Source organism: Haliaeetus albicilla, chromosome 4, assembly GCF_947461875.1.
Source record: "Haliaeetus albicilla chromosome 4, bHalAlb1.1, whole genome shotgun sequence".
In the NCBI taxonomy this organism is placed as follows: domain Eukaryota; kingdom Metazoa; phylum Chordata; class Aves; order Accipitriformes; family Accipitridae; genus Haliaeetus; species Haliaeetus albicilla.
This window is the reverse complement of record NC_091486.1, coordinates 42548927-42575741: the sequence shown is the minus strand read 5'-3', so window position 1 is coordinate 42575741 and position 26815 is coordinate 42548927. Positions and strand designations below refer to the sequence as shown.

Below are 26815 nucleotides of genomic sequence, written 5' to 3'. Positions count from 1 at the left end.
CTTGTATTTCTCAGGATCTTCGGGACTGTGGTTCAGAAAGCTTGTTCCACACCAAGGTTATAACTTGAGAGACTTTTAAGACAAAAGTTAATTTCTGCCAAGTAATCTGGACTGTTAGAAAATGCTGTGACTTCAAGTTAAAAGAATAGTTCAAAACAGGAGCAGCAGAGTACTTACGTTTTCCAGAATTTTTTGCTTTTCAAGAAATTTACTCAAACCCCTGTTTGGGATATAAATGCCAGTTAAATGGAAGGATGATGCACAGGTAGCATTATCCTCATGCAACAATTTGTATGACCCAGTCCCCAAATACACATTGGGCCAGTGTTTCGAGGTACTAATAAACCATAGTTGGCTAGATGGCTAGCTTTTTACTAGAGGTCAGAACGCTTGCTAGCATCACTAATAAATGTTAGCTTAGGTTGACATGGGATGAAACTTGCATGTTTTGGAATTGGAGAAAAAAGATGCACTTCCTCCTGTTGCCAAAGTTAGATGTGGAAGTTGCTAACACTAGGAATAGCTTGACTTTGAAGTGGCTAAAAAAGAATACAAAACAAAACATGGAAGTTTGGCTAGTGCATATGCATTAATTGTTTTAATGCTAGCGATAATGAAAGGGTTCTCCTTGAACTGGCTGTCAAGCACTGAACTCTGGTTCTTGCTGTATTTCCCTTCTTTCAGCTGCGTGTGAACCTTATTTGTTTAACGAGTCTTGCTTTTGAATCCTCGCATCTCTTTTCAGTTAAGCTGTCTGTAAGAGTTCAGAATATGAGGTATTGAGATGTGCCCTGTTGGATTTCTAGGTGTGTAGATGCTATAGTACAAAGTGTGGCTTCTTTGCGTTGTCTGCGTTGCAGCATCTGTTATTTACTTGCTGCACTTAATTGTGTGGCAGATGTCAATGTTCTGAATTTTCCCAGGTTACCTGTGAGGATTGCTAATAAGGTTTGAAAGAGCACTGAGACTGAACTAGCATCTTCTGGACCTGTGGTAAATCTGTTAAACTCTTATCTCATTGTAGGAAGTAAGATACAACTTGGCAAGTGAAGAGCCAAGCATTTGTTAGATGTCAGTCATAAATGTGATTTTCCGTTCCTGGTTGAAGGTTGGTTCTGTGCAACTCTGTCCTCTAGAAAGTAGGAACAAGCTTGGCAAAAATGCTATGGCAACCATCAGGTAAGACAGAATGGCATTCATTGGGAGTTGAGGCATCATTCAATAGGTACGTGCTTACTAAATCAGAATGAACATACCTATGTTTCTGGAGCATTTGCCGTAATTTTTCCTCTTTTTTTCAGATTGAGTTGTACCTTTCCTGGCTGCGCATTCAGGGATAAAGGAAAAAGGGTCATCATATCTGATCAGTGACAGGTATAGGAAGGGCAAGTACCTGTGTAAAGGTGGCCCTTCATTTCGAGTTGTGCCCAACTGATCTTAACTGTGTTGGCTAGATCCATACATGAAACTTCTACAAAGTTTTCAGAGTAAGGACAAAGATAATACACTGAAGATTGAAATGCTCTTGCAGTCTGCAAAATAAATTCTTGGTTAAAATGAGCTTCACCTGCTTTTTGATTATGTCTTTGATAGCTAGAAGCTGTCTTAGTACAAGTTGTTTCCTTGTTTAAGCTAGTGTCCTTGTACCTTTAGAAGATTCATTTAGGGCAAATGCTGCCTGGCTATTACAGATGACAATTGTGACAAAGGTAGTAAGCCTGAAGATCATAGTTCAAAGACAACAAGACAGAGTGTGGATATGGCACTGTTTTTTCACCAAAGGGTTTGTGTCATCAGCTTTACCTCTGTCTTGTCTGTGTCAAGTTACAGGCGGCAGTGTGAGAACCATTCCGGGTGTATTCCAGTTTATGTGGCAAAATTTAGGAATCCTATAAATCGCATTTACTTTTCAGAAAAATAGTGATGAGTTAAGTATTTCTAACTTGAAAAAATGGTGTTAAAAGTAATGATTTCTTCTGTGGAGAAGTCAGTTCAGAAAAATAGCAAAAGCAGCTAAAATTAGCAGTTTTATTACCAAGACTTAACGTGATGCTGGAATAAGCTGGGGTGACTGGTGTTGGAATGGAGGTGTAAATCAAGGTGAGAAAACTAACTTTCAAGCCTGTGGCATGCTGTGTTCGTGCAGAAATTGAAAACCAGGAGCCGGGGTGTGTTCTCCTTGACCTGATGAGGAATGTGCTGCACAACTTGAACTCTTCTGAATGCTTGACCTTGCTGGATGAATTTGAAAATTCATGTTTGCATCAAAAGAATTATGTGGTGGAATGGCTTTGTTTCTCTGTGTACTTACTGTAACAAAACTGTTAGAGCAGAACGTAGCAAAAGTGTAGCTTGAGCTATCCTTGATATAGTCAAGTATATTAGATAAATTATTTGGCAACAAAACCCCCTGAGATCTGTTGTCCTGAATAAAAGTCTGAAAACGCTTAGTTGATGAAGTTTGTGCTGAAATATCTAAAGGTGATAATGCAGAGCTGTCTGCATCTACTAGGCTTTCCTTGTGGGACCATTGATAAAACAAGCAATTGTGGGGGAAGGTGAAGATGCTCTCCATTGCACTGTATTAGACACGGTCTCTCCATTTGAGTGAAAGTGTAGAAGAGAATTTCTCTCAGTAATGCTTCTGTGTTACCCTTCTTTAAGAAAAAATAACTTCTGAGTTGTCATACCCTACCTGGTCATAACAACTGTTGAAGATTATTTTGCTTAATTGGCATTTGTTATCTCTTATTGGCATGTGTGCTTGTCATAGCCCAGGGTGGCTTTCTGACATGACAGCAATTCAGTATGTAAGATTTTTCTGTGGATTGATGTATGTGTGCCAGTGTTTCAGCAGTGTTTCTCCCGTTATTGTAGTATTCTGGATCTCACTTAAAATTCATATTTGATTCCTAAACATCAAAGCACTAATAATGGAAAAAGTGTTTTTTCAGCTTCTCAAGCTGTGGAGTAATTAAGCAATGCCTGTGTTGACAGGATTATTTGACTTCCTTGTCCAGGTTTGTCAGATACTCTCCTTCTTATGAGGCCTTTCTATGGTCCATGTAGAGACTTTGCTTTTATTGTATTTTAAGGGATTCAAGTATCTTAGAATATAAGCTGTTCTTAAAGCACCTGTTGGTTCATCAAGCTTCTGTGATTAGAAAACAGGTATGTGCTTTTAAACACGCATATTCCATGAAAGAAAAAAATCACTGACTGCTAACTCAGGTGTTTCTGTGAATTCAGGTGAGTTTTAACATCTCATGAGCAACTGGAGGAGATGTCAGTGTGTAGTGCAGTTTAAGGGCTGGCTATGATGCTATCAATGTGAAGTTAGCATGATAGCTTTTGGAAAACCGTATAAGCAAAACGTTTTGGGGATCAGTGGAGGAATAGAGGGCAGAAAAGGCTCTTTGGTATTCTTTTGTTCTCATGCAGAACTTTTTGATGCTGCAGTGAGGAGAGAAAAGGGTAGGTGCTTGAGGGTACTTTTCAGTATATTGTACCCCATGCGCTGGTTGTTAATTTTTCATGTTGCACTAGTTTTTCTTTCTCATGTGGATGTATATAGTTTTTGAAGGAGGTGGCACCTTTGCTAGGAACAATTGAGTAACTCAACACACAAGATAGCAGATACTAAATGAATTAAAAACTTCAGATACTGTCAAATGGAATGCCCTTAGAACTAAATTCCATGAGATGATAATGCAATATGGTCAAGACAGTTGAGAGAAAAAAACCCAAACAACAAAATGTTGTTATTTCAGCTTAGTAATGGAGGAATATATAATTTGCAAGAACAACTTCAGTTTCACAGTATCCTCCTTTGTGTTGCAAGATCTGAACTGTAGGATTTTGAAGGCCACCAAAAGGCTCTTTTGGGAAATTAGTAAGAATCCCAATGATTTGCTTGGAAAAGGAGCTGAATAGGCAGTTACGTTCCATCTGCTCATGCAAGGAAGAACAGACTTGCTAGGGATGTTTACCTCGAGGTGGCACAGCATTATGAAAATCACAAGCGAAACCATAAGCAAGCCAATCTGTTGCATCGGGACATGTGAAACCTGGTATTTTAGTCACAGAATGGGAGCAGTTGGAAGGGTCCTCTGGAGTTCCTTGGTCTAGCCCCCATGAAAAGCAGGGCCACCTTGGAGCATAGAAGCTTCACAACTTGTCTTAGCAATCTGTTCTGATCTACGGCTACTATGATGGTGAAGTGTGGTGTTATTTTGGTGTTTGTTTTGGTTTTTTTTCTCCCAGTGTCTAACTGGTATTTCAGTTGCTGCCAGCTGTGCTGCTTTCTGTGCCTTGTACTTTCGGTGTGCACCTCCAAGAAAGTCCTGTTCTGTCTTCTATCTTGCCATTAGATAGCTGTAGATGTTATATCTACCCTTAGCTTTCTCTTCTTAAGACTGATGGAAGTATTTGTCACATTGAATTAAAAAATTTCCAGATAAAAAGCATAGGTGTTCTGGGAAATTTCTTCATCATAGCTATAGTGGAGAGCCCCTAGCAGCTGTAGGAACTTTGGCATCATGAAATTGTTCATCACTGTCAGCTGAATAAGAGAAACCTCCATAGTATTAAAGTATTTATAACAAAATAGGCTGAAGTTGCCCTTTAAAATAGTTAATGCCTTTTGTGTCTTGTCAACAAATGTGTTAGTAAAAAGAATCCAAGATAAAACCGGTCACAAAATGAATAGGCTTTGCTATTTGAAAGGAAGTAATTTTTAGCTACAACTTTTTTGTCCTCATTTGGTCTGGAGTAAATGCAATACCTAGAAAATAGTAGTCTTATGTCAGGTGTTAGTAATGAAGAGTAGCTCCTGGCTTCCTATTGAAATTACCCTAATTCAGTTCTTTTATGTGTGACTTTTTTTTTAAAGTAATTTTTATCACGTGCCTGAATTTTGAAAGATGAAGTTGTTAAACATGGCTGAGAGGTATTTCATAAGAGCCATTTCATTGCTGGCCTGTTTGTAGCATGTGAAATTTTTGACAGAAATCTCGATTGATTCTTCCATGTTCAATAATGTGTTCATTACAATGGTATTTCCTGAGCAGCTGGGCTTGCTTAGCTTTGGAGCTAAAACAGCAAAAGCAAGGAAGTGAATTTTCCAACCCCTTCCCCCCCTTTTTTTTGCGTGTTAGAAAATTATGTTAATTTTTTTATCCTGTTAATGAAATGACATGGAAACCATTTAAATAATGGGGGAGGGCAAGAGCAGAAGTGGAGGACAGGGAGGAAATGGGACGTTTTTATAGTCTTGTGTATGGTGAAAGGGCTGGCTTCAGGAATTAGCTTATCCTTTCAGAACTAGTCTAATCAAAATGCATAGATAGAGCTGCATTTCCTGATGGTCTCTGACTTAAGTGCTTCTGTTTCAGGCAGATCTTCTAAAGTGGTGAAAGATGAGTCTTCTACACTAAAACTATTTGGTAGGTCTTCAGATAATAGCCAGGTCATGTGTCGTTATGCTTCTTCCCAGCAACACTATGTAAAAAATAGTATGTGAAATGGTGTATCTGTAAGGGAGAATTTGTGTACTGTCTGACTGCATTGAGACAGATATATTTTTAAAGTTACTGTAAGAAATGTCTTTCATCAATGGAAAATACTGTTCTTCAGGTTTTAATCTTCTGTTGAAGTAGTACCTTTGTGTACTACTTGTAGACAGACTGAACATACAGAAATCTGTGAAGGTGCTGGAGCGCTGGTATTTAATACCATTCTCCAGCTGATGTAACCTTGTGTTTCAGATCTCTGCCTTCTGCCACCCATCACCTGCTTAACAGTCCTGCAGATCTGGAAGGAAACAGTCAAGCCCTTTCAGCTTCCTTGAGTGCTATCTCACATTGTTGCACCTTTGGTTAATAACGACTTGAAAATTTTCCACTCTATTGTGATATTTAAATGCCTAAAAAGGTGTGCAGAATCAGTCCCACAGCCTCTTAAAGAGTTAGGGAAAAATCTGTGTCTTGGTGGTACATGTTATGTGGTCTGTCATGTCGGAGGAGATTATTGCAGCTCATGCAGATGCTTGTAACTTGATTTGTTTCTCACCTCTAACCTTGCTGCACTGTTGAGAAGACTGACACAGGAGAGCAGTGGAGTGTGTTCTCACACCCGATGCACACTGAGATAGAGGCCTGAGTACTGTATATGCTGAGAAGGTGGCAAAAAGCTTGCTGCTGACGACTGCTGCTGTTGATGCAGTAGTAAGCACCGTCAGCTCCCTGCCCGGCAGCAGCCCCTTGATAGAGTGGGGCCAGGAAGAGCGTGGTCATGGTGTGCCTGTGCTCTCCTAGGATGCCAGGCAGATGGACCTGTACCAGCCAAAGCTAGCCAGAGGTGGGGTTTTTATTTGTTTGTTTGTTTTGTTTGTTTGTTTTTTTTCCTCCAGCTTTAAACTTCCTGTGTCCTGCATTATTTTTGACAAGTCAACTCTGACAGACTCTCAGGCCTATTATTAGCTAGCTTGTACATACAAGCAGCTATTATCCAGTGCTGTGTGGATTTCTTAAGAATTATTTTCTGGTTTAATTCTAGCCTTCCCTTCTCTTCCCTTCTTCCAAATGCACGGCAGTAGTTCATTCTCTTTGGTGGCTGTGCATGGAGCACACTGAGATACACGTGCTACAGACAGAAGTGTAAGTAATCCTGTACTTGACACTAATATTCGTACTACATTGTGTAACTTGCTGAAGCCAAAGAAAAGGGGACTGTGGTGGACAAGAGAAAGGCTTGTTCAATATAATTTATAAAGGGCAGAACCAGGCTAGAGCTGCTAAAGTGGCAGAGCTGTAGAGCTAAAGGTAGGTGTGCAGATGTAGCTGCTGGGTAAATAAAGACTTTAGCAAGCTGCATATGAATTGAACCTGTTTAGGCTTGCTGATTTGCATAGTTCCTTTACCACCCTGTTTTATGTACTTCAGTGCCCCTTGGGTCAGTATGTAGTTTTCCAAAAAGTACCTACCCAAAACCGTGATCTTTGTATTTGCTAGACCTTTTTGGCTTCTTAGCTCCAGGGTGGCCTGAAAACACTACTACTCAAGCTGATTTCACATTACCTTATGTTTACTACTGTACTACATTTTGGAGAACGGAAGCTTTAAAAAGGTTCAGCAAATGTTAAAACTTTTACAGATGTCATGATTTTTTTAGTTACAGAATGGCATTAAGCAGACTTTAATGCAAGTCTTCTGTAATACATGGGTGGCTTATTGAATACAGTAACTGGAAGGGTTAGAGCTCTGAGCAGTTTCCACCCATCTGCTTTTGTACTGAATCAGAAGGCATGCTTGTATAATTCCAGAAGTCATAGGCTTAGCATGCAGATGCACTTGATACATACATACATACAACATACAGAATATATATGGTATATATAACTGTAGAGAGATACATATATATACATATATATATAGTTCTGGAGTAGGCTTATGTTTGAGTGAAGAACAGCACTCTCTCTCTGAAGCTGTAAAAGGGAGTGTAAAGTTATAAGTGCACCACAAGCCTCTCTTCCCTCAGATACATTCAGTTTGAGAATATGGAATAGCTGTATCCAGAACGATACCTGTAGTACGAACACCATAGCTGAGAGTTTATCTGTTCTCTATCTATAGATGAGACCAGACTATACTCCCCATTATATTCCTGTTCTTTGCTTTCTTGCTTTCTTCATTTTCTCACCTACAGTTAAAAAATCAGGAGTCAAATACATGCTACATGTTATGATGCTTAATTTTGCAGAGAAATGTTGCATACCTGATTAAAATGTTAACGTTTTTGTCACTAGTCAAAAGTGTAGCCACTCGCTCTTACGCTGCTCAGTTAATAGATAGCTGTGTCAGTAACAAGTGTCACAGCATATGCCTCTTCCTTACAGACATGGTTTAAAGTTCATGCTTTTAGAGTAGTACATTTTCATAGAAACTTAAGCCTTCTCAATTCATGGCACTGAAGAAGTCTGCCTAGGCTTCATGCAGATAGTAATGTGACTTTAAGTACTCAACTAGATTGTCATTAATGACAAAATTCACATGCTTCTATTATTTGTGATATAAAAGTTTAGCCAAAAGTAGTTTCTTGAGTTCCGATATGTTTTTTTCCTCACCGCAGTGCAGTCTCTTCAAGTATGTAAATGATGTGAGGTGAAAAGCAGCCTGCTTAAAAATGAGTAACACTGGATAGCTAGCAGGCATCTGGAAATCTTCCTGCTTCATGAGATACTGGAACACCATATGTAATAAGCAAAAGTTGCAATCCTGAGTTTGAGGGACTGGAACTGTGTATTGATGCTGCCTGTCAGAATATTTTACTGTGCACGAGAGGGGGATTAAAGGAAATGTATAGTAGTCTGAGTTAAAAAGCACTTACCTTTTAGGAAAAAAGGAATAATATCCAAAATGAGGTAAGGATTTTTTGAAACTTGTACTGTTTCTTATTCAGATGAACATGGCTTTTATATTTATTAGCTGTGTATTTAGAAGTGACATTGTATATGAACTTCGATTATTGTTAACAGCCCCCTAAGGGAACACTGGGTGTGTAGAAAGATGAGTTATCTTCTAGTTTATTCTTGGAAGCTTTGCCTACCAGTAGCTGAAGGGCAGCCAGGTGACAGGAGCAGTCCTTTCGGGGTGTACCAGCTGATCCTTTTCTGAATATCTATCAGATGGCCAGAGTGCCTTGCTGCTACTTTTCAGTGTCTGAGGAGTTCTGTCGTAGGAGATGAAAAGAACAGCAAGCAGGTATCATATAGGTTATATTGGCAGCCTACTTAGAAGCAAATTAAAGTTACAGAATTCATGTTTCTGAAGTTATCCTGATGGGTAGATGATACACGTCGGCAGCTTGGATTAAAGTGGAAGCTGAGTTTTGGGATCATCTGGCAAATTGACTGCAGGGCTGCAAAGAGTGGTAACTCTTGTTCCTTCCCCAGAGGAGCAGATGAAACTGCAGATAACTCAATATTAACAGTGCAGGGGCAGGGAGAACTTTTAGCAGCTCTGATGAGGGCCTCAGGATGATGGTCTATAGCATTACTGCCTGCTGCCCGAGTTTTAACTTTTAATGTTTGCATATGAAGTACTAGAGTGATTTGGTTTGTTTTTACAGTAGTCTGGTTCATCTACAGCCTTTTACTGGAGTCTGCTGACAAGTCTATGTGAACTTTTACTATCCATGCACTGGAATGCTGTGATACAGCAGAGCATGAAATGGGGACAGCTTTAATACTGGCCATTCCATACCAAAGGCCTTGGGGGAGTGACAGAATTATAAACCAAGTTAATTGTGCCACCTTCACTGGGCAGATTTACCACTGCAAAGATTCGCTGTGTAGCTATCAGGACAGGGGTACTGCATGCTTTTAGTGTCTTCGGTTAAAGTATTAATGAAGGAAAAAATGTAGTTTCTATGGTTTATTTTATTTTTGCCTGCTGTGCTGCTTCAGTTAAGTTCTATAGCAGCAGAAGGCTGCAACTCTTCTGTCAGATGATGTGATCTAAAAAACCCCTTTACTTAAAATGGGTAGATGAATCTTGCGGACTTAATTCTCTGGATGCCTGTTCGTTTAGTGAGAAGATAACTTAGGACTATCCCATTTTATTCAGTAGAAATCCATCTGCAGTCAGGTGTTTTGTTTTGTTTTTAAGCTGAAGAGAAGCAGATGGATAGGCAAAATACATTAATTGTAATGGTTCCAGCAGCTTGAGGGCAGAAATCAGAAGGATAATCATAGTCATGCAGAAAAACTGAAGACTTTGTGCTTTTCCCCTTTAAAAAAATGGGTTTTGTTCTGTTCTTTCAAGTAAATTGCAGTGATGAAATCTGCCACACTTGGGCTCAGAAATTGCATGCAGTTTGGAATTTGCTTGAAGCTGTCTGATAAGAGAATTTTTTTCAAACTATCTTTAGCATGTATCATGGTAAAAAAAGTCATAATCGATTTAACTCTTTGTTTTTTCCCATTTCCCCTTCACTCATCTTTAATGAATGGGTATGAGTCAAAGCTATTTCATTATTGTATTTATATTATAAAATAATATATTCTCATGAAGCATCAGCCTTTTAGGCTATGAAGTACATAATAGATATCATCTATGTGAAAGGAAGTACTAAAATCCGCACTTAGAAATTAAAAGGAAAAGTATTGTAAACTGTATTATCCCATATGGCATAATAGCGCTGGCAATAAGACACATCACCTTCCTGGAGCAGCGATGCCAACCTTTTGAAGTTTGAAAGCACCCTGAGTTTTCCTGAGGAGCCGCTGATGCAGTTGGTAGGATTTCTGTTTAGATGCCAAGACCTTTGCCTGAGAAGCTGTAGCTTTCCAGGATGTGTGCTTCTTAGATGTATTTAAGAGCTGCTGTAACGCTGCATGTTCATTCTGTATTGGCTTTGTCGAAGCGGTTAACCAGGTGAAGCAGTTAACCAGGTGAAGCGGATGCCTGGTATCCTGTGACTCCCCTCGGAGATCTCTGCAATGGATGGGAGGCATATTTTAAGTGTTACGGGCTTTGAAGGGACTTGCTGCCAACCTTGTTTTCTCTTAAATACAGACGTGCAAACATTTTCTTTCTGTCCTGGTGAGAGAAAGACAAATGATTGAATTGCGTTTTTAGTACACATCCCATCACCTTTATTCCCTTTCCTGCTCAGCATTGAGTGTTTTTAGGACAGGAATGTGATTTCATTGTGTTGACAATAAGATCGTTATTGATAGCAAATGCTGACTTCTTGCTGGTAGCTCCTCTTCTCTGTATTGTTGAGAGATGTACTCTGTACTTAGTCTTAGTAAAGAATTGCCTGCAGTTAATTCAGGCCTGTTTTAATGGACAAGTGCATAGTTACAGAAGAACACAGATCAGTGGCTTAATGCAAACCCTGTGGCTTGAGAGAGACCTTGAGTTTGGTCTCTGTATTGCTGGTACCCTCCAGCACAATGTTGTTCTCGTCCAGATGTCTTCTCTTGTTTCCTCCTTGAATGCTGATCTGTAATGACAAACAGCGGATGGAGCACTGTATCTCTAGAAAAGTGAAATCACGTCTCAATTACTGTAAGAATTGTTCAGGTGACCTAATTTTGTCTTCCACAATCAATTTGTTAAAGGAACAACTACTTGGAATGATACTGTGTGTCTAGAGTTTAACCTGCGGTGTGCGAAAAAGTAAAATGTAGATCTGATTTTCTTAAAAAAATGACAATGAGGGCAGTGAAGATTTGAATGACTAGAAGATGTCCATTAAAAAGCAAAACATAGGCATATAAACAAGCAGCATCACAAGAACTTTGCACCCCTAAAGGTTTCAGCAAAACAGGCTAACCTGTTAAGGCTGTCTCAGGATTGAAATTTTAATGCTCAGATGCTACCGATGTACATGAGGCATATGTTTCTCCTTGTCTGGGCTTTTATGTTTGAATGGTGATTGCATTGAATCTGCTGGTGGGCTGTTAAATCCTTATAAGGAATTAAGAACAAGGAATTATAAAGAATTATTCAAAAGTCTTTTTGCAAAGAGTTCTTGGGAAAAAGAGAAAACGCAAAGCCTATTTTACATCACTTTTAATGGTTTAAGAATTCCTTGCTTTATAAAGTCAGTACTAGTAACTTTAGTTGCTTACAGTGAACTTGCTTTACCGTTGTTGGAGAATAATAATGCTTCTCCTCCCAGAATGGTCAGCTCTGCGGTTGTTCATGTTCAGCGGTCAGTGCTGTCTGCTGGTGACCCGGTCAGCAATGATGGGAAACTCAAGAATATCATTCAGATTGGGAAGCAATGAATGCTGTATTCACAGGGCTTGCTCTGCACTTTTTCTGATGACCTTACTTTTAATCTACTTTTTTTTCCTTTTAATCTGGAGTATTTAATTTGCGCTTCCTTTTAGTGGTGCACAGTGTCTCACTACAGATGCAGTGGGTACTGCAGCACTGCGGTTTTATAGTAAAGCAGATTGTGCAAGGCGGAAGTCCACGTGAAGATTGCTTAAAGCATTTTAAAAATGTATTTGAGACATCCATGTTACCTGTGATTCACCGTGTGGATTAAAATAAATGATTGGGGCTTGTTGCTGAAAATTGTGAGACTCTGAATGATAGTAGAGTACGTCTCTTGTGTGGAACGTGGTTATGCATTCTAAGCCATCAGGCTGGATTTTGCTAGTTTGCTGGCAATGTTGTGGGATGAGCTTCCTGTGTGAAAAATCAAAATACTGTATTCCACATGTTCAAAGGGCTTTATGTTGCCTCTAGAGATGCACTGGCATTTGATTTTGTTGCTGATGAAGGTCTTCAAAGTAGTGTAGATAGGCTTGACCTCGGCAGTAGGATGGGAAGTGGCAAATATGACCCTTTAATTGCTACATTGAATGGAGGATTTACATGGTACTGCTTTTCAGTGTGAATATTTTGGAGGGGCAGTAAGACTTTGTCAAGCAAAATACTTTGGAGGTATTTCATGTACTTGGCAGAAGGTAGTATAGCAATTTGCAGTTTTTGAGTTAGGTGGGATAAATGAAGGGTATAGACTCTTGTGTCATCAGACTGTCAGTGGACCTGAGGCCTTTCAAAGAAGCCCTGTATTTATTGTGCGTGCGCGTCATGCTCTGTGCTTCCAGCTGCCTGCAGAATACGAGGTAACCGGGAGCTGCTGCCGAGGGCCCTTCAGGACACACGGCGCAGGCTTTAAGCCAGATGACTTGTTTGGGTTGGCTGCCGTGGCTTCTGGCTGCTCTTGTCCCAGGGCCTGAGGGACTTCTCCTGTTCTGGGACCGGATCTGTGCTAATTGCACTACCGGAGGAGCAGTCGGGCAGGAGGGAATGCGCTGTTGCTGCTCAAGCTGCTTGGATCTCAGCCCGATTAGGGTGGGCGCAGGGAAGCCATGCTGCGCGTGGACTACAGGCAGAATCCCTCGAGTTAAGGTTTTGCACAGGCCTCCATGGTAATTTTGGAGCTCTTGCAGAATATTAAACATGAACTCCCTTATTCTGTGAATTATGTCCCTGCTCTGAGATAACCCAATATTGTACGGCCCACTAATGGCAGATTTCTTAAAGCTGGTGTAGTTTCTCTGTCCAGTGGTGAATGGAGAGAGATGACAGGACCTGCAGATGATGGTCTTTGGACTGCTGGCAAAGTCGGTTGCGTTACAGGAAGTCGCAGGGTGGTAAGTTGTGGCGAGTAGTTGGCTCGAGCAAGCAGAGCGACCACCGAGTATATGTTACTACCTGTAGAAGAGTCGTTGCAGCATCTCGAGCCCGGTGATCGATGTTAAACACCTGCACCACCGGTGTGACTGTAGCACAGGGACCGCGGCACAGCCTCCGGGGACCGGCCCCGGTCAGGGGCAAGCGGCCCGGCCCGGCCCGGCGGGGAGAGGTGCGGGGTCGGTGCGGTGGGCCCCGCCCGCCGCCGGGGAGGGATGCTCCGGAGAGGGTTGAAGGAATGTGCCGCTATTAGTCTGCGCTTAAAAGTGGTTCCTCTGAAGGGGTCTGTCATCCCGGGAGGATGAAAAATGGTTGATTCCACTCCGGGTAAGAAGCCTCCTTTCCTGGAGCGGCGCGCTGGAAAGTGCGGGCCGGATTTCGCTGGAGGATGCGATCGGCAAGTCGTAGGTGTGTCAGAGCACTACACTGTGTTGTACCGGCTTCAGCCTAGTAGTTTGAAGTATTTGGCATTTAGTAAAGTGTGTATCTTTTATTTATTATTATTCCTATATTTCTCAATAGACCTATTTTTTGTAACAGGTTCCCCCCCCCCCCCCCCCCCCCAATAAATACTGGAAATGGCCTATGGAAAAATCTGCTGTTGTTCTATTGTAGTGAACAAGCATTTAGAAGGAAGTGGAAACTGTTTTCAGGCTGGTCAAGTGTGAGCTCATGTTGGTTGTTCTGAAGACTTTTTCTCTATGGCTGGTCTTGATCAGGTGTCTGCTGAAGATACGTGTACAAATCTAGTCTGTGATGAATAATAAATGTTAATTATTCACTGTTAAAGACAGCCACATCTGACATATTTGGAGAAGTGAGTTAAATCAGCAATGCACTGCGTTCCAGTTGGTAATCAATCTGCAGCATGTGTTGAAGGATCCCAGTGTCATCAAGAAACTCACGTAGTATAGTAGCTGTAACCCAGAGCATCCTTTCTTCTTGGGTGCATCTGGAGTGAGTATACAACCTGCCACCTGGAAATGCTGCCGAAGACATGTCCTGCCCAGCTCATGCCACCTGTGTCTCGTGGTCTGGAACTGTGGTACTTGTCTGGGGAGCACTGAAGGAGAAGCTTTTGTCTTCTCTGCTCTCTTCTGTCTGATTTTTGAAGCCGTCCTGGGAGTGAATTGCATTGCCAGCTTTGGGGTTCTCTTCTGTTTGAGTTATGTTTTCACTTTCCTTCATTTTTACATGTTTACTTGTTTTGGACCTTACTGGCATTGGTAAAAGGTGTTTGACTGTAGACTTGGAAGGGATGTACAAGGCAGTTAAAGGTAGATTTTGCAGCTTGGCTTTTAAAAGCATATTATGCGTGGGACCTAGAAACCTTACTCCCAATATTGTTTAATTTCTGGTGTCTGTCATCATGGCTTACTAATGGCTTCTTTTAATGCAGGCATCTGTTGCTTGTTGATTTCTTCAGTATCCCTGATCTGGACTGCTTGAGAATTGGCAAGCTGGGTGTGAAAGGAGTGCATATTGCGCTGTCTTCCAGCTCTGTAGGAGAGCCGGGTTCTGTTGGAACCAATGGTTGTGGTAGGTCAGTTTTTTGCATGACTAACCATATAGTAATGCAGCTTTTTAATTGTGCAAAGCGTTAACAGACATTTATTAAGGACAATCACAGTTGTCGTAGATGAAAAATAAATCAGTTTTGGGTAATTTTGACTCTTTGTTAAGACGGTGTTGCCCTCGATCCCCCCTGCATCCAAGACCTTGGGATGCGCAGCAGCCTGAGCTCAGGTGGGGCCGAGTTCATGGGCAGTGCACACCTTGCCCTTGCATGGGGCTGGATAAATACCGGGAAGCACGAGGCTGTAGCTACCTCGCTCCCCTTCAGAGGGTAGATTTTGGAAGAGGGAACACAAGCGGTGCGTGGGAGTCCGCTCTTCCCCTCTACCCCCAGCTGAATCCGGTGACTTCCAACGCCTTCTGCAGCCTGTGCACCGTGCCTCAATCCTTTCCTCCCGCTCCTCGGCGGGCCGGGATTCCAGTCCGGCGCTTGGGAGAGCCCCGGCTGCCGCGGCCGAGCGCTGCCCGCCCGCCCTCCCCGGCGCTGCGCCGCGCCGCGCCGCGCTGCCCGCCCAGGGGCGTGCGCCTCGGGGCCGGGCGCTCCTGCACCCGCTGCGGTTGGGAACGGCGGCGTTTTCGTTTCTAAACGCCCCCCCCCCCCTCGTCCTCCGTTCCAGCCCAGCCGGGGCAGCGGGCTGACGCTGCCCGCCTCTCCTCCATCCTGAGGACGGACATTAATCGGATTTACCCTGCGGAGGGGGAAAAAAAAAAAAAAAAAAAAAAAAAAAAAAAAGGACGCAGGATCCGCAAACGTGCAGCCTTGCTGTAAACAATGAAATTGAAGGCTGCTGCTGCTCTAATCCCTTGAATACCGGACCGTGCTTCTCCCCAGCAATGCATTTTGGGATCCGCAGGAGGATGCATGCGGTTGCTGCATGGATTTAACTCGTCCCTGGGTGTCTCTTCGACAGGGGCCGGCAGGGCTGGATGGCGCTTCCATGGACGCCGTCCGCCGGCGGGGAGCGATGCCGGAGCGGAGCTGCCGCCGCTGAAGCGGGGGCCGCCTAACCCCGCCGCAGCCGGGGTGTGCGACTCCCCGAGCCCCGGCGTGTGAGACGGGAGGCTTTTTTTTTTTCTGAAATTTTTTTTTTTTTGTTACTGGGTCGCAGCGGTTTGTGGTTCTGCGTTGCGATTCGCGGTTCCGGCAACCCACGTCTCTCCGGCACCTCCGTCTCCGGCGGCGGGCACCCTGCGATGCCCGGGCTGGATGCTGCTGCCTGAAGGGAGGAGGAGAGCCGCGGGGACAGACATGTATCTTCTGGACAGCAGCGAGCCGCCGGCCGCCGCCGCCTCCTCGCCGGAGAGGATGCAGCGGGGGACCCCCCAGAGGAAAACCGTCTACCGCATCTCCGTGACCATGGTGAAGAAGGAGCTGCTGGGGCCGGAGAGCGGCCATCCCGCGCCGGAGCTACCCCGCCACGGGCGGCGCGGGGGGAGCCGGGCGCCGGGCTCCTCCAGCCTCACCAGGGCCGGGCTGCTGCTAGTGGAGGAGGAGGAGGGCGAGGAAGAAGGCGAGGAGCGGGACAGAGTCCCCAGCCCCTGCGGCTTCCGCAACTTCAGGACCCTCAGCACCGGGCAGCTGGAGCTGGGCCGCCTGAAGGTGCCGCGGAGAGCGGGGCAGCCCTTCCCCACCGAGCTCGCCCTCGGGGGGCCGCGGGGCAGCCCTTCCCCGGAGGGGAGCGGCGGGGAGCCGGCGGCCACCTGTGGCGGGGCCGAAGGCGCAGCCTCCCCCGAGGAGGAGGAGGACGAGGACGGGGGGCCGGGGGCCCGCGGCCCGCCCTCAGGCAGCTCGGGCGAGGCCCCGCCGGCGGCGGGGGAGCGGGGACAGAGCCCCTGGCGGCAGCCGGGCCTGCTGCGGCGGAGCTTCAGCTTCAGGCACTGGAGCGGCGGCGGCGGGGAGCTGCCGCGGATGCGGGCGCTGAGCCGGGTGCGGCGGCACAGCAGCTCCGGCTGCCTCCCCGGGCCGCCGCCGAGCCAGGGGGCCGGGCCGCGGGGCTCGCCGCCCGCCGCCGCCGCCCTGGTCCCCGCCGTTCCCCCCGAAAAGCGCAACACGCTGGACGTGGGCGAGGTGCTGAGCCAGGCGGACCCGCTCTCCCAGCTGGAGCGCTGGGAGCGGAGCAAGAGCAAGAACCGGACTCTGGATAACAGCGACCTGCAGCGGCTCTCCGAGCGGCTGGGCCGGGAGGGCCCCGCCGCCGCCAACCACGAGCACCGTTTGCTCCGCTTCTTCAGCGGCATCTTCGCCCGCAAGGACGGCACCTCCGCCCTCTTCGGCAGCCCCCACGGGCGGTCGCCCCGCAGCAGCTTCTCCAGGTCCAGGGCTTATTTTAGCAGCCTCAGGAGAGCCACCGTGGACATGCAGTCTAGCTCCGAGAGCATCAATGGGTCCCCCCACAAAGGTGCCCTTCCTTGTCTCATCCGGGGGGGTGGTGTTTGCTGCAAAGCCCTGCATTGGTGCTTAGGGATGGTGGGGTACAAGGGCCTTTAGGCATGAGGGGAGGGATACGTGATGGTTGTGTGCAGTAGTGGATATGGCATGTTTTTAAGTGTGTGGTAGTGCTTTCTTCTCAGGTGTATTGCTTAGCAGCTCTGATGGGGGCAGGGGAGGCTGTGTGCCTCCTGAACCAAAATGCACTCTCTGGGTTGATTGGCACTGCATTCTAGGACAGCTGAGTGAGGCAAGTGCAGCTTGTTTAATTATGGAGTGGAAGCTGAACTCCAGTGCCGCTGTATATAGGTCACTGGGTGGCCCAGTGCTGAGCAGCACTGGGACTTTCCCCTTTTGAAAAGACTTTTGTAGTCCTAAAGATGGGTTATGGTGGTCAGAAATACTCCTTCTCCCTTTGGATGTAATATATTGTAAATCCTAAACTTCTTCTGTCACGAAAGAACTTAAACTGAGTTTGATATTTTTTAAAAACACAGCACAAACTCAGAAGGCATGCTATTTGAATTATTTTATGTAGCTATGTGCGAGTCTTTTAACTATCCAGAGTGTTGCTAATGCCAGATGGAAATCAGACTGGGAAATCTGGGGTTTGTGAATCCCCAGGATACGAGAAAAACTTGAAAATTAACCTTACTGGGGGATGGAAGTCAAGAGCTGACTAGCTGCTTTCTGCAAGGATCTGAAAGGATCACAGTATCCTTGCCTGGGACATGCTAAACCAGAAATGCTGGTTATGGAGCTTTATTGTAAGACAGGATGTTTTCTTCCTACCTGTGCTTTTCAAATCTTTAATAGGTATCTGATGAAACAGTTAACTAGTAATTACAGTAGCTTTTGAGCACTAAGTGCTTATCAAAGTGGCAAATAATCTCTAAGTTGCTGCTTTTCTAGAACTACAGTTCTCAATTAAAAAGATTAAGCGTTCTGTAAGGCACAGGTACAGCAGAGGATGTTGTAGAGTTGGGCAGGGGTGGTTTATTGCGGGGAAGCAATAGCCAGAGATGCTTCGTGGTGCTGGCAGCCCATTACAGACCCAGAAGTCCTGCTGCGAGTGGAGTATGCCTGGAGTTTGAGGCACAAGGAGCAAAGCCAAATATTTAGACCTAGTAACTGAGGATTGTAATATTTTATTGATGTAGAGGCATTCATGTGGGCTTATAATAATCTTGACGGAAATTGTGGTCTGACCTTGGTTAAAGTTTGAGGTAACCACAACAGAGAGTTACTTCATACAACTATTTATGCCTGTCCTGTGCCAATATGCTTAAACTGTTACTCTGTTTTAATAGCGTAAAGTTATATACTCGGAGCACAGTCCTTTCAGCCCAGGATAAGTTGAAGATTTCAGTTAATGAGTAACCATTGATATGCAGCATTAAGATGTTCCAGAGAGGTTTTTCCTGTATGTGCTAGTATCAAATTTATCTGGTGAAAGTAAGCTTTGAGGCTTGTTTTCCAGAAAAAAATGCGTCCTGGGACCGGTGTTGTGGCTACAGGTTGGTAGTGGTGCTGCAGGCTTGTGTTATGGGTTAGCAGGTCCGGTGTGCTCTGCCACTTTCTCCTTTTTTCCAGAGAAGTGCAGTTTAGGCTTTTGCTGTGAGAAAAAACTCTGTGCACAGTTTCAGCTGTTGCTTATTCATGTCGTTCAGAAAGCTAAGTTTAAACTAATTTGTCTTTAATTTCTCCTATTATTTTTTACGAATAAAAGTTTATGATTAGCATGCCAAATATATTTTAGTATTTTAAGACTGGAACGAGCTGTTATTCAGCCAAGACTTGTCTTTTGCTTCTTTTAGTTAATGTGAAGTTGGTATGCTCTTGACAGTCCTGTGCCTAGATTTTGGAGTAATCATGGAGACACAGGTGGAATCCTGATTTTAATGTGGGATTTTTTCCTGTGTAGCAGGTTGCAAAAAGGTTTATTACTTGAAACTTGTTTCCCTTGTGCTGTTGGTAATCTGCGTGTTTGGTTCTGTGCACGTGTTACTTGACTTTGTACTTTCTATACAAGGCCTGCTTAAGGTCTATAAAGTAGAAGTTTTGAACAGTGTACCTTCTTGGCATTTTCACCTTGAAATAATCACCCAGATATTGCAATACCTGCTTGTATGATACTTCTTTAAAATCTGTTCCTAACTACCTTAGTCAGGTAACATACTTTTGAACAAGCTGAAGTTACAGAATTTTTAAAGCAAAAGAGTAAAGAATTTTTAAATCTACGTATTTTTGATGTTACTGAGTTTGACCTATGCTGTGAAGTGGGTAAAGGTTGATTTTGGAGGGAATTATCCTTCATATTGTCAGTAAACCATCTTTGGGCATCAAGCATTTTCCTTCCCTATTTGCAAACCCCATTTGCCATGGCGTTGTTGGCTTCAAGTTCTATGCAAGCAACAATTCCCAAAACCTTTGCAATGGGGAGGCAGAGGATTCAAACACCATGTTCCCAGCTAAGATGAACTACAGTTCTAGGTCATTAAGTGCTGACCAAATTTCTTTCCAACAAATTAACTTTTAAAAGAAGAAAAGCTGAAGGTACGGGTGGGGAAGGTGAAGTGGCCTATCTGCTAGCTGGACTGGTGCCCGTCTTCCGGATGTTGTTCATGGTCTCCGCTCTTGTGGGGATTGCAACATGTTAATCTAACATCTTCTAGGCTAGGAGGTGATGTTAGCAAGCCTTTTTCTTCGTGGCTAGCTTTGTGTTAAGAATATGTAAGTGGTTTTGTCCATTTAAAAATAATGGTTATACAGTAGGTTAATCCTGTACTGATGCTGCTGTTCTAATATTGGAGTGTTTTTCCATCTAAATATCAAATGATTAGTTTTGCGGTTCACTTATCCCTGATTTTAATAGACTTATGTCATGGTATTCAACCTGTAAATTCATTTATTTGAAGCGAGAAAAGTTCTTACATATCCACTACTGCTACCCCCAAATTAAAAAGAGAAACTTCCATGAACTTCAAGTTGGAGAAGCAAGGGGAGCTATTTTTGCCTTAAAACTATTTAGGAGAACTTGTCAAGGGCAATGTTGTTCCTCATCTAAACTTTTTTCCCCTTGAAGTCTTTGTGATTCTTTCATAATGAGAGGAATTCTTGCTGCTCTGGAGGAGGAGGGTGGCTCTGGGGGGCAGTGGGGTTTTGAAATAGCAGTTTCTTTTTCAGTGGTTCTAGCTTGTTGCTTTTGTTTTGAGATAACTTTGTTTGAATAACCCTTCTTCAGGATAAATTAAGCAGATTTGTGAATCAAAATTGTAGACTATGAAAAGAAGTATCATTATAATATGATAAACTGCTCTTTTGAGTTTTTTTCTCCCTGAGGTTTTAGAGGAGTTAGTTTTAAGCTCTTATCTCAAATTCTCTGCAGTTTATGGCAATGGGAAGTAGAGCAAAGCTGACAAGTGATCTCTGTTGGAGACCTCTAGTCTTTTCTTGTAAATCTTCACTTGAGATAATTCTTGTTAGTTCTGTGTCATCTCTTGCTTGCTAACCTGGTATGATTGCTACTCTTCTATGCTGCTGGCATTTCTAGCAGCAGCCCAGTAAACTTTCTGTGCATTCCTATGGGTCAGGGGGCAAAGCTTTGGAGCACATAAAATTTGGGCGATATGATGTAAATGTATTGGAACTGGTCCTGCGTAGTTCCCCATTATGTAGCTGCAGGTTTTTGGTGCCGTGCTGGTATAAGCATATACTTTTTCAGCACTGGAGGGTCCGTTTCTTTAATGGGCTAAAAGTCTTCTAGGACTCTTCTAGCTGTTTCAGTTATTGTGAGTGAGTGTTGTCTAGACATTGTTATGAAAAAAACCCCAAAACCTAGCTGATAAATAGATTGCAGTTGGGGTTAAGCATTGTCGAGCATTGTCTAAGAGGGGGTTTTATTATTATTTATTGGGTGGGTCTTGTGTCAAACAAAACGAATGCCAGCTGCACTGATGCAGCCAGATGATTAAGAACTGAACTGGTATTAAGGTCACTGGCTGAATTAGAGAATGAGATAGATTAATGTTTACACAATATTGAAGTGTATGCCAGATGCTAGCAGTCATGATCTTTGTTTTTCTGTTAAAATTGAAAAGAAATGTAGAATTTTAAAATTGCTCTATATTAACTTGACAGTTAAGTGCCTAATGGCAGTAACGGGTAACTTCCTTGGGACAGATTGCTGAATACTTCTGTAAAAGCATTGTGCAGGCATTCATCTCCATTCCCATACAAACCAAGCTCTGTAAATTAAATTAGCAATACTTCTTGTTTTGCCAGAGATCTGCCTGTTGCTTGATTTACCACTGTAGGTAACGATGCTGTGTTGATGTAATGAAGCTCATGTAGATGACCAAAACATGATTTGCACAAGGAAAAGAAACATCTGAAACATGATATTCTTGTTCCTTTCCTCCTGATTACTTGCCCTGAATTTGAGGGTGCTCAGTGTGACAAGAAGGATAAGGTTACTCTAGACTTACTAGGATTAGGAAACAGTTCTAGAGTTAATGACGGACCATTTGGTTTTTCAGAAGTGGAGTCTGTATGTGGGGCAGCATGTGAGCTCGTTTCTGAGACCAAAGGAAGGGTTTCAGTTGCTCATAGTTGCTGCATGTAGAGGAGAACTTCAAACTTTGCTACTTCAGCCATTAGCAATTCTTTACTGGCTCTAATGGTCATTTTGCCCTAGAAAACGGAACCACTTGTACCAGATGCTGAAGCCTTGCTCTCTTTAGTAGTTAAGCGGCCAGAACTTTCAATTGCCCCATTTGACAAAATAAAATTTCAGAGCAGTATGTTGCGTGCTATGTAGCGTAGGCTTGTTAGTAGCATTGAATTCAGATCTTGAATTCTTGGGTCACCACTGAAGAATTACTTGGGTGTATTTTGACTGAACAGTTTGGCTCTTTTCTGCAGAGCAGAGCAGAGCTAATTTTGATACTACTGGGCTGATGACCACCAGTAGTTTAATACTGATTGTTGAAGTGCAACTATCCAGTTACTAAATGATTTGCGTAAGATGATGGCTGAACTAGCATGTAACTGTGGTTTTCTTTGGCATGGTTTTAACCTTAGATATTTGGAAAGCGGAGAGTGAGTGCAGATGTCTTTCAAATGCCTGCGTATTCATTCTCACTTTGAGCTGCGTGGGGTTAAAAAAAAAAGTCATTAATGCAGACTATTAATGTAATAGTGTTGCTTTTGATAATTGGTGTTAGGATTTCCCCTAGGCAACTGCAGTAAACACACAGTGAAAGGCGGTTTCTGCCAAAAAAATACAGAATGGTTTTTTTCATGTGTGAGGAAAAAGAAATGTCAGTATATTGAACTTGAGAAGCTATCATCTATTTTGCTCATGAAAAGCATCCAACATAAAGCTATTATCTTGATGGAAGTTTAAAATAGGGCATTTGATGATTTTGATGTTTCAGGCTGGTATATAATGACAGTGTTTGACAAATACTTCTGCTTTATTGACAAAATAGTACCAAATGTTTTCTTATAACAAAACAGGCGACAAATACCATCAAGATAATAAGCCTACAGTGTGATGTAGCTTCCTACAGTTTTTTTTACTAATCACAGAAGACATTAATAAAACTTAATTGGTGGACCTTGTTATTTGTTGAACTTTTCTTCGGGGATAAGAAGGCAAGCAAGGTGGAGTGACTTGGCTTTCCATGCTGCAGCTGTTGGTCTTCAGTAACAGCTGTAATGGGTTCGGAACGGGCAGGGACTCAGGGCAACGTGTTTGTCATGAGGCTTAGTTTCTGTATCGGTTAAGAGTCTTTAAAATTTTGATCAGTCTAATTTGAAGGAGTATTTGTCACGTGGGTTCACTTAAGTTAACATTTAGCTTAATGGATAGTACTTGTTTTCATAGTTCTGGTTTCCCTTTTGAGATTGCACAGACAATTGTCTGAAGTTATAACACAGAGTAAATCTCTGAGTGTATTGAGACATTACAGAAGGGTCTTTATGAGGAACCCCCATAGGATCTGGCCGTAATGTCAGATACAATAATTGTGATTTATGAGGTAGGCACATCTGTATTACCTGGCTGTAAATATTCCACTGGGGTGGTATACAAAGTTATATCTAATTGATATGGGAAACATTATTTGTAAATTACCTGAGACCCATTATTTGTAACTTTATTTCCACTAGCTTATAGCTAGAACTATTAAATTAAATATAAAAATTCAGCAGTGTCAGTTCTAGTTGCATCAATCAACTTTTATTTTTAGATGAATCAATGATGTGTCTCGACTACTGAGCTTGGTGAAGTTAATTTCAGCCTTGGAGGTACTTACTAAGAAATAATGTGGAAGTTTCTTGCAAAGATCCTAGTGCTAGCAAAGCATTCTTGTTCTTCACAGCGCTCATAATGCAGTGCAGTTCGAATGCCTGTGAGCTACTCTTCCAGTTTGTGAATGAAGCTCCATAGCAGGTCTTTCCTTTCCTTCTTGGAACCGTTAGACGCTGATGTTTTGCAACTTAGATATGAAGGGGAGCTCAAATACTGTGCTGACTGCTGCCAACTCCTGGCACTTCCAAGTTATTTATAATACCTCTTTGTTTGCATGTATTTGTCAGTTGCCTTGTCTGGCTGGTTTGATACAGAATCTGGATTCCTAAAAATACTGTTTTGCTTGTGTTGGACTTAGTGCGTGTATATATATACATGTGTGGTTTTTGAGAAGAGAATTCTGTAACATTGGTGCAAATTTTTTTACTTTATTCCCATGCAAACAGTCACTTAATGGCAGTGCTTATGTATTAAATGTAAGCGAAAACTGTTTCAAAAAGTGGGTGCTAAACCACTTAGTGCAGTTGTATTTGTGATTGTATTTGTAAGGTATCAAGATGCACTCACTCCTTAGTTTCTCTGCTGCTTTCTGTGGGTGCATACGTTATTTGGGTCGTAAGAGTATGATGTTTCATCTTTGTCTTGATGTGAAATGAATAAGTTACTGCTTATTCTCACTATTAAGGGTCACTTCTCTTTTTAGATTGAACCCTGAAAAAGCAGTGGCCCTTAGCACCACTAGTGTTGCTATTATGGAGGATTCTTGCAGAGACGATAGTCTCCCCGTAGCTCCTGAAATCCAAAGCCTTCTTTGGGATGAGCTTCAGAATGACATATTGCCTGAAACATCTCCTGCTCTTCCAGGGCTGTTACTGTGTTTGTATCTGGGGTAGACTGCCTGGGAAACTGGGATGTTGACCTAACTGTTCCTTATGCAACATCCCAATTCAGAAGCTTTTCTGTTCAGCGATACAGAAATATTTATGTTGGCAAGGCAACAGCTTTTCTGTCTCGATCTCTGGGTCTTGCAGGGAAAAATCTTATTTTGTGCTCATGGAGGATACAAGGTTTAACTTTTCTGTAGTTTTAATTATTAAACCTGTTAAAATTGAATGTCCATTGCTTTTCACAACTTTCAGGGGATTGTGCTTAGGACTTGGAGAGAAATTTGATTTTTTTTTTCCTAACCTGACTTGAGTTGAAAATCACCTATTTTGCCATATCCTTGGCTGCATATTGTTGGTTTCCTTGCTCAGGCTGCTCTTCCCCACAGTCCAGTAGGGCAGATCATTACTGGCTGTTACAGGTACCACTTTCACTGGGTATATCCTCTTGTCCCCTCGTCTTTGGCTGTCCTGGGTCTCTGTTAAAGTACTTTGTTATAATTCCTGTCTTAAAGTTTATTTCTTAGTTTACTTCTAGTTCCCTTTCTAGTCCTTTATAGAGAACCTGGTTGCCCCAAGTATTGTCATGGTAGAAAACAAATACATACCAGTAACTTTTTCCAACCAATCCATGATTTTACACACTGACTCCCATCTTCATTCCTTGAAGGTGGAGGTGTTGTTTTTTACTAAGTAGCTAAAAGAACCAAAGTCTTGTTACGTAGTGACAGTGCTCAGGTGGGAGACAAATCCATCTCTGTCTGTCTTCAGTTTTCCTGTGAAGGGACAGCAGGTTATTCTGCCTGTTAATGGAGTTGGCTTCACACTTCTGTAATTCCAGATGCTGGACAATGAAAATCTCAGTATGAATGGTTTCCCTGTTGAAAAAGTTATTCTGCTTTAACCTTTTGATTAGAGTCAATCTGAAGCTAAACGGAGCAACTACATTTATTTTCAAACAGGTATGATTTTGCCTGTTGTGAGGGAACCCGCTAGATGTGTGTAATACACCTCATAGCACACGTGGTAAGCAGGTGTTGGTGATGTCACACAGAGTGGGTAGAAGTATGAGCATGCCTTGTTCCATAGGTAAACCTTCCTTGAACTATTTATATGGCTCTGTTAGTCCTTAATCTTTTTATTTCCCATCTTTAAAAAGCCATACAGATGGGCTGTCAGTTTTGTAACCACAAGTGACTAGTGCGTGTTCTTAAAGCTGAACCTCAGCTGTTGAATGTCTGCTGCTGCTTTGTAAATGGGGATTGCTCTTTGCTGTGGGAAGCTTTTGCTGAAGACAAAGGTAGGCCTTCTTTTATTTAGGAGGAGTTCAGGAGGTATTGAAATACTGGGTCAAAAGCACTTGAAAGCTTCTGTCTGCCTACTTTTGATCTCCAGGTTACAGTGTAGCTCGAAATGCCTTCAGGTTGCTCAGCTCCACTGTGGCTGTTTGGAGAAATGCAACTGCTCTGCTGTTGTTGTGGGTGTGTCGTGTCCCCCCCCCATATGATAGTTAGCCAGGATAATGCCTCTCCACCTTCTGATGGTAGCTTTGTGCTGTAGGCAAAGTGCTGATGGTTTCTTGTTTTTTTCCTCAAGTGAGAAACAAGCCTGGTGCTATGGTGTTATGTACTGACACCAATGCTTTAAGAAACTATGAATATGATTCATAGTTTGACACCCATTTGTCCTGTTTTTCTGCTGAGTTAACTCTGTCAGGTGTGTATTCAAGTGAAAGTTTTTTCGAACTATTACTTCATGTGGTTACTTCACAGAAGTGACATCCATAATTTTTTTTTTTTAATCATTATAAAGGGTGCTTTGTTCAATGTTCTCAGTATGCCTTTCATGTTGACTCCCAGTTTCCTAGTACAAAAGGTGTCCTTGCTTGGTAAATTTATCAATGAAAAGTTTGTTTTAGTAAGAGGAGGCTAATTTCTATCCTCAGGAAAATGTCTTACTTTTTATTTTGTCCTGTTGGTGATGAAGTTCCTCAGATTTACAGCATTGCATTGGGCAGGCTTGTGATACTCAAGAGTTAAGGCAAGTGGCACAGAGCTAGAGAAGTTTTCATTTCCGTGTGGAGTTGTGCATGGCAGGATTGTTTCCCAAGGTTCAAAGGAAGATGACAACACTAAAGGACTTTTTCAGAAAAAGACATTTTGAAAGCAGTGGTAAAAGTACATGGGAGTGAGTGGCATCTTTCAGCTCCCATTTAGTGTTGTTGCATAGAGTGCTGTCTCTGTTCAGGTGTAGCTGTGCCAGGCGGCTGTCAAAGGTGGCTTCAGCTTTTCACAGCCACCTTCTAGAAACCCAGTCAATAACATATCTCATCATTTTGGGTACTGGCGAGAAAACAGAAGCTTGGGCATGTGAGGATTAGTTAGTTTTCCGT

The 26815-nt window shown here is 42.9% G+C and overlaps 1 protein-coding gene across 11 annotated transcripts in view; it reads left to right on the top strand.

The window, feature by feature from the left end:
• The window catches only part of AGAP1 (ArfGAP with GTPase domain, ankyrin repeat and PH domain 1), a 395948-nt gene that overhangs the window by 71073 nt on the left and 298060 nt on the right, over nt 1–26815 (top strand). For 2 of the 11 annotated variants that reach the window (XM_069782137.1, XM_069782142.1), the window contains exon 1: nt 15570–17194. The exons of 4 other annotated variants lie outside the window; for them this stretch is intronic. In XM_069782137.1, the coding sequence (XP_069638238.1) occupies nt 16003–17194 (1192 nt within the window). In that variant the 5' untranslated portion in view covers nt 15570–16002. Of the gene's footprint in view, nt 1–15566; nt 17195–26815 lie in introns of those variants that run through there. 5 more of the 11 variants (XM_069782140.1, XM_069782141.1, XM_069782136.1 and 2 more) reach the window with 5 other exon arrangements.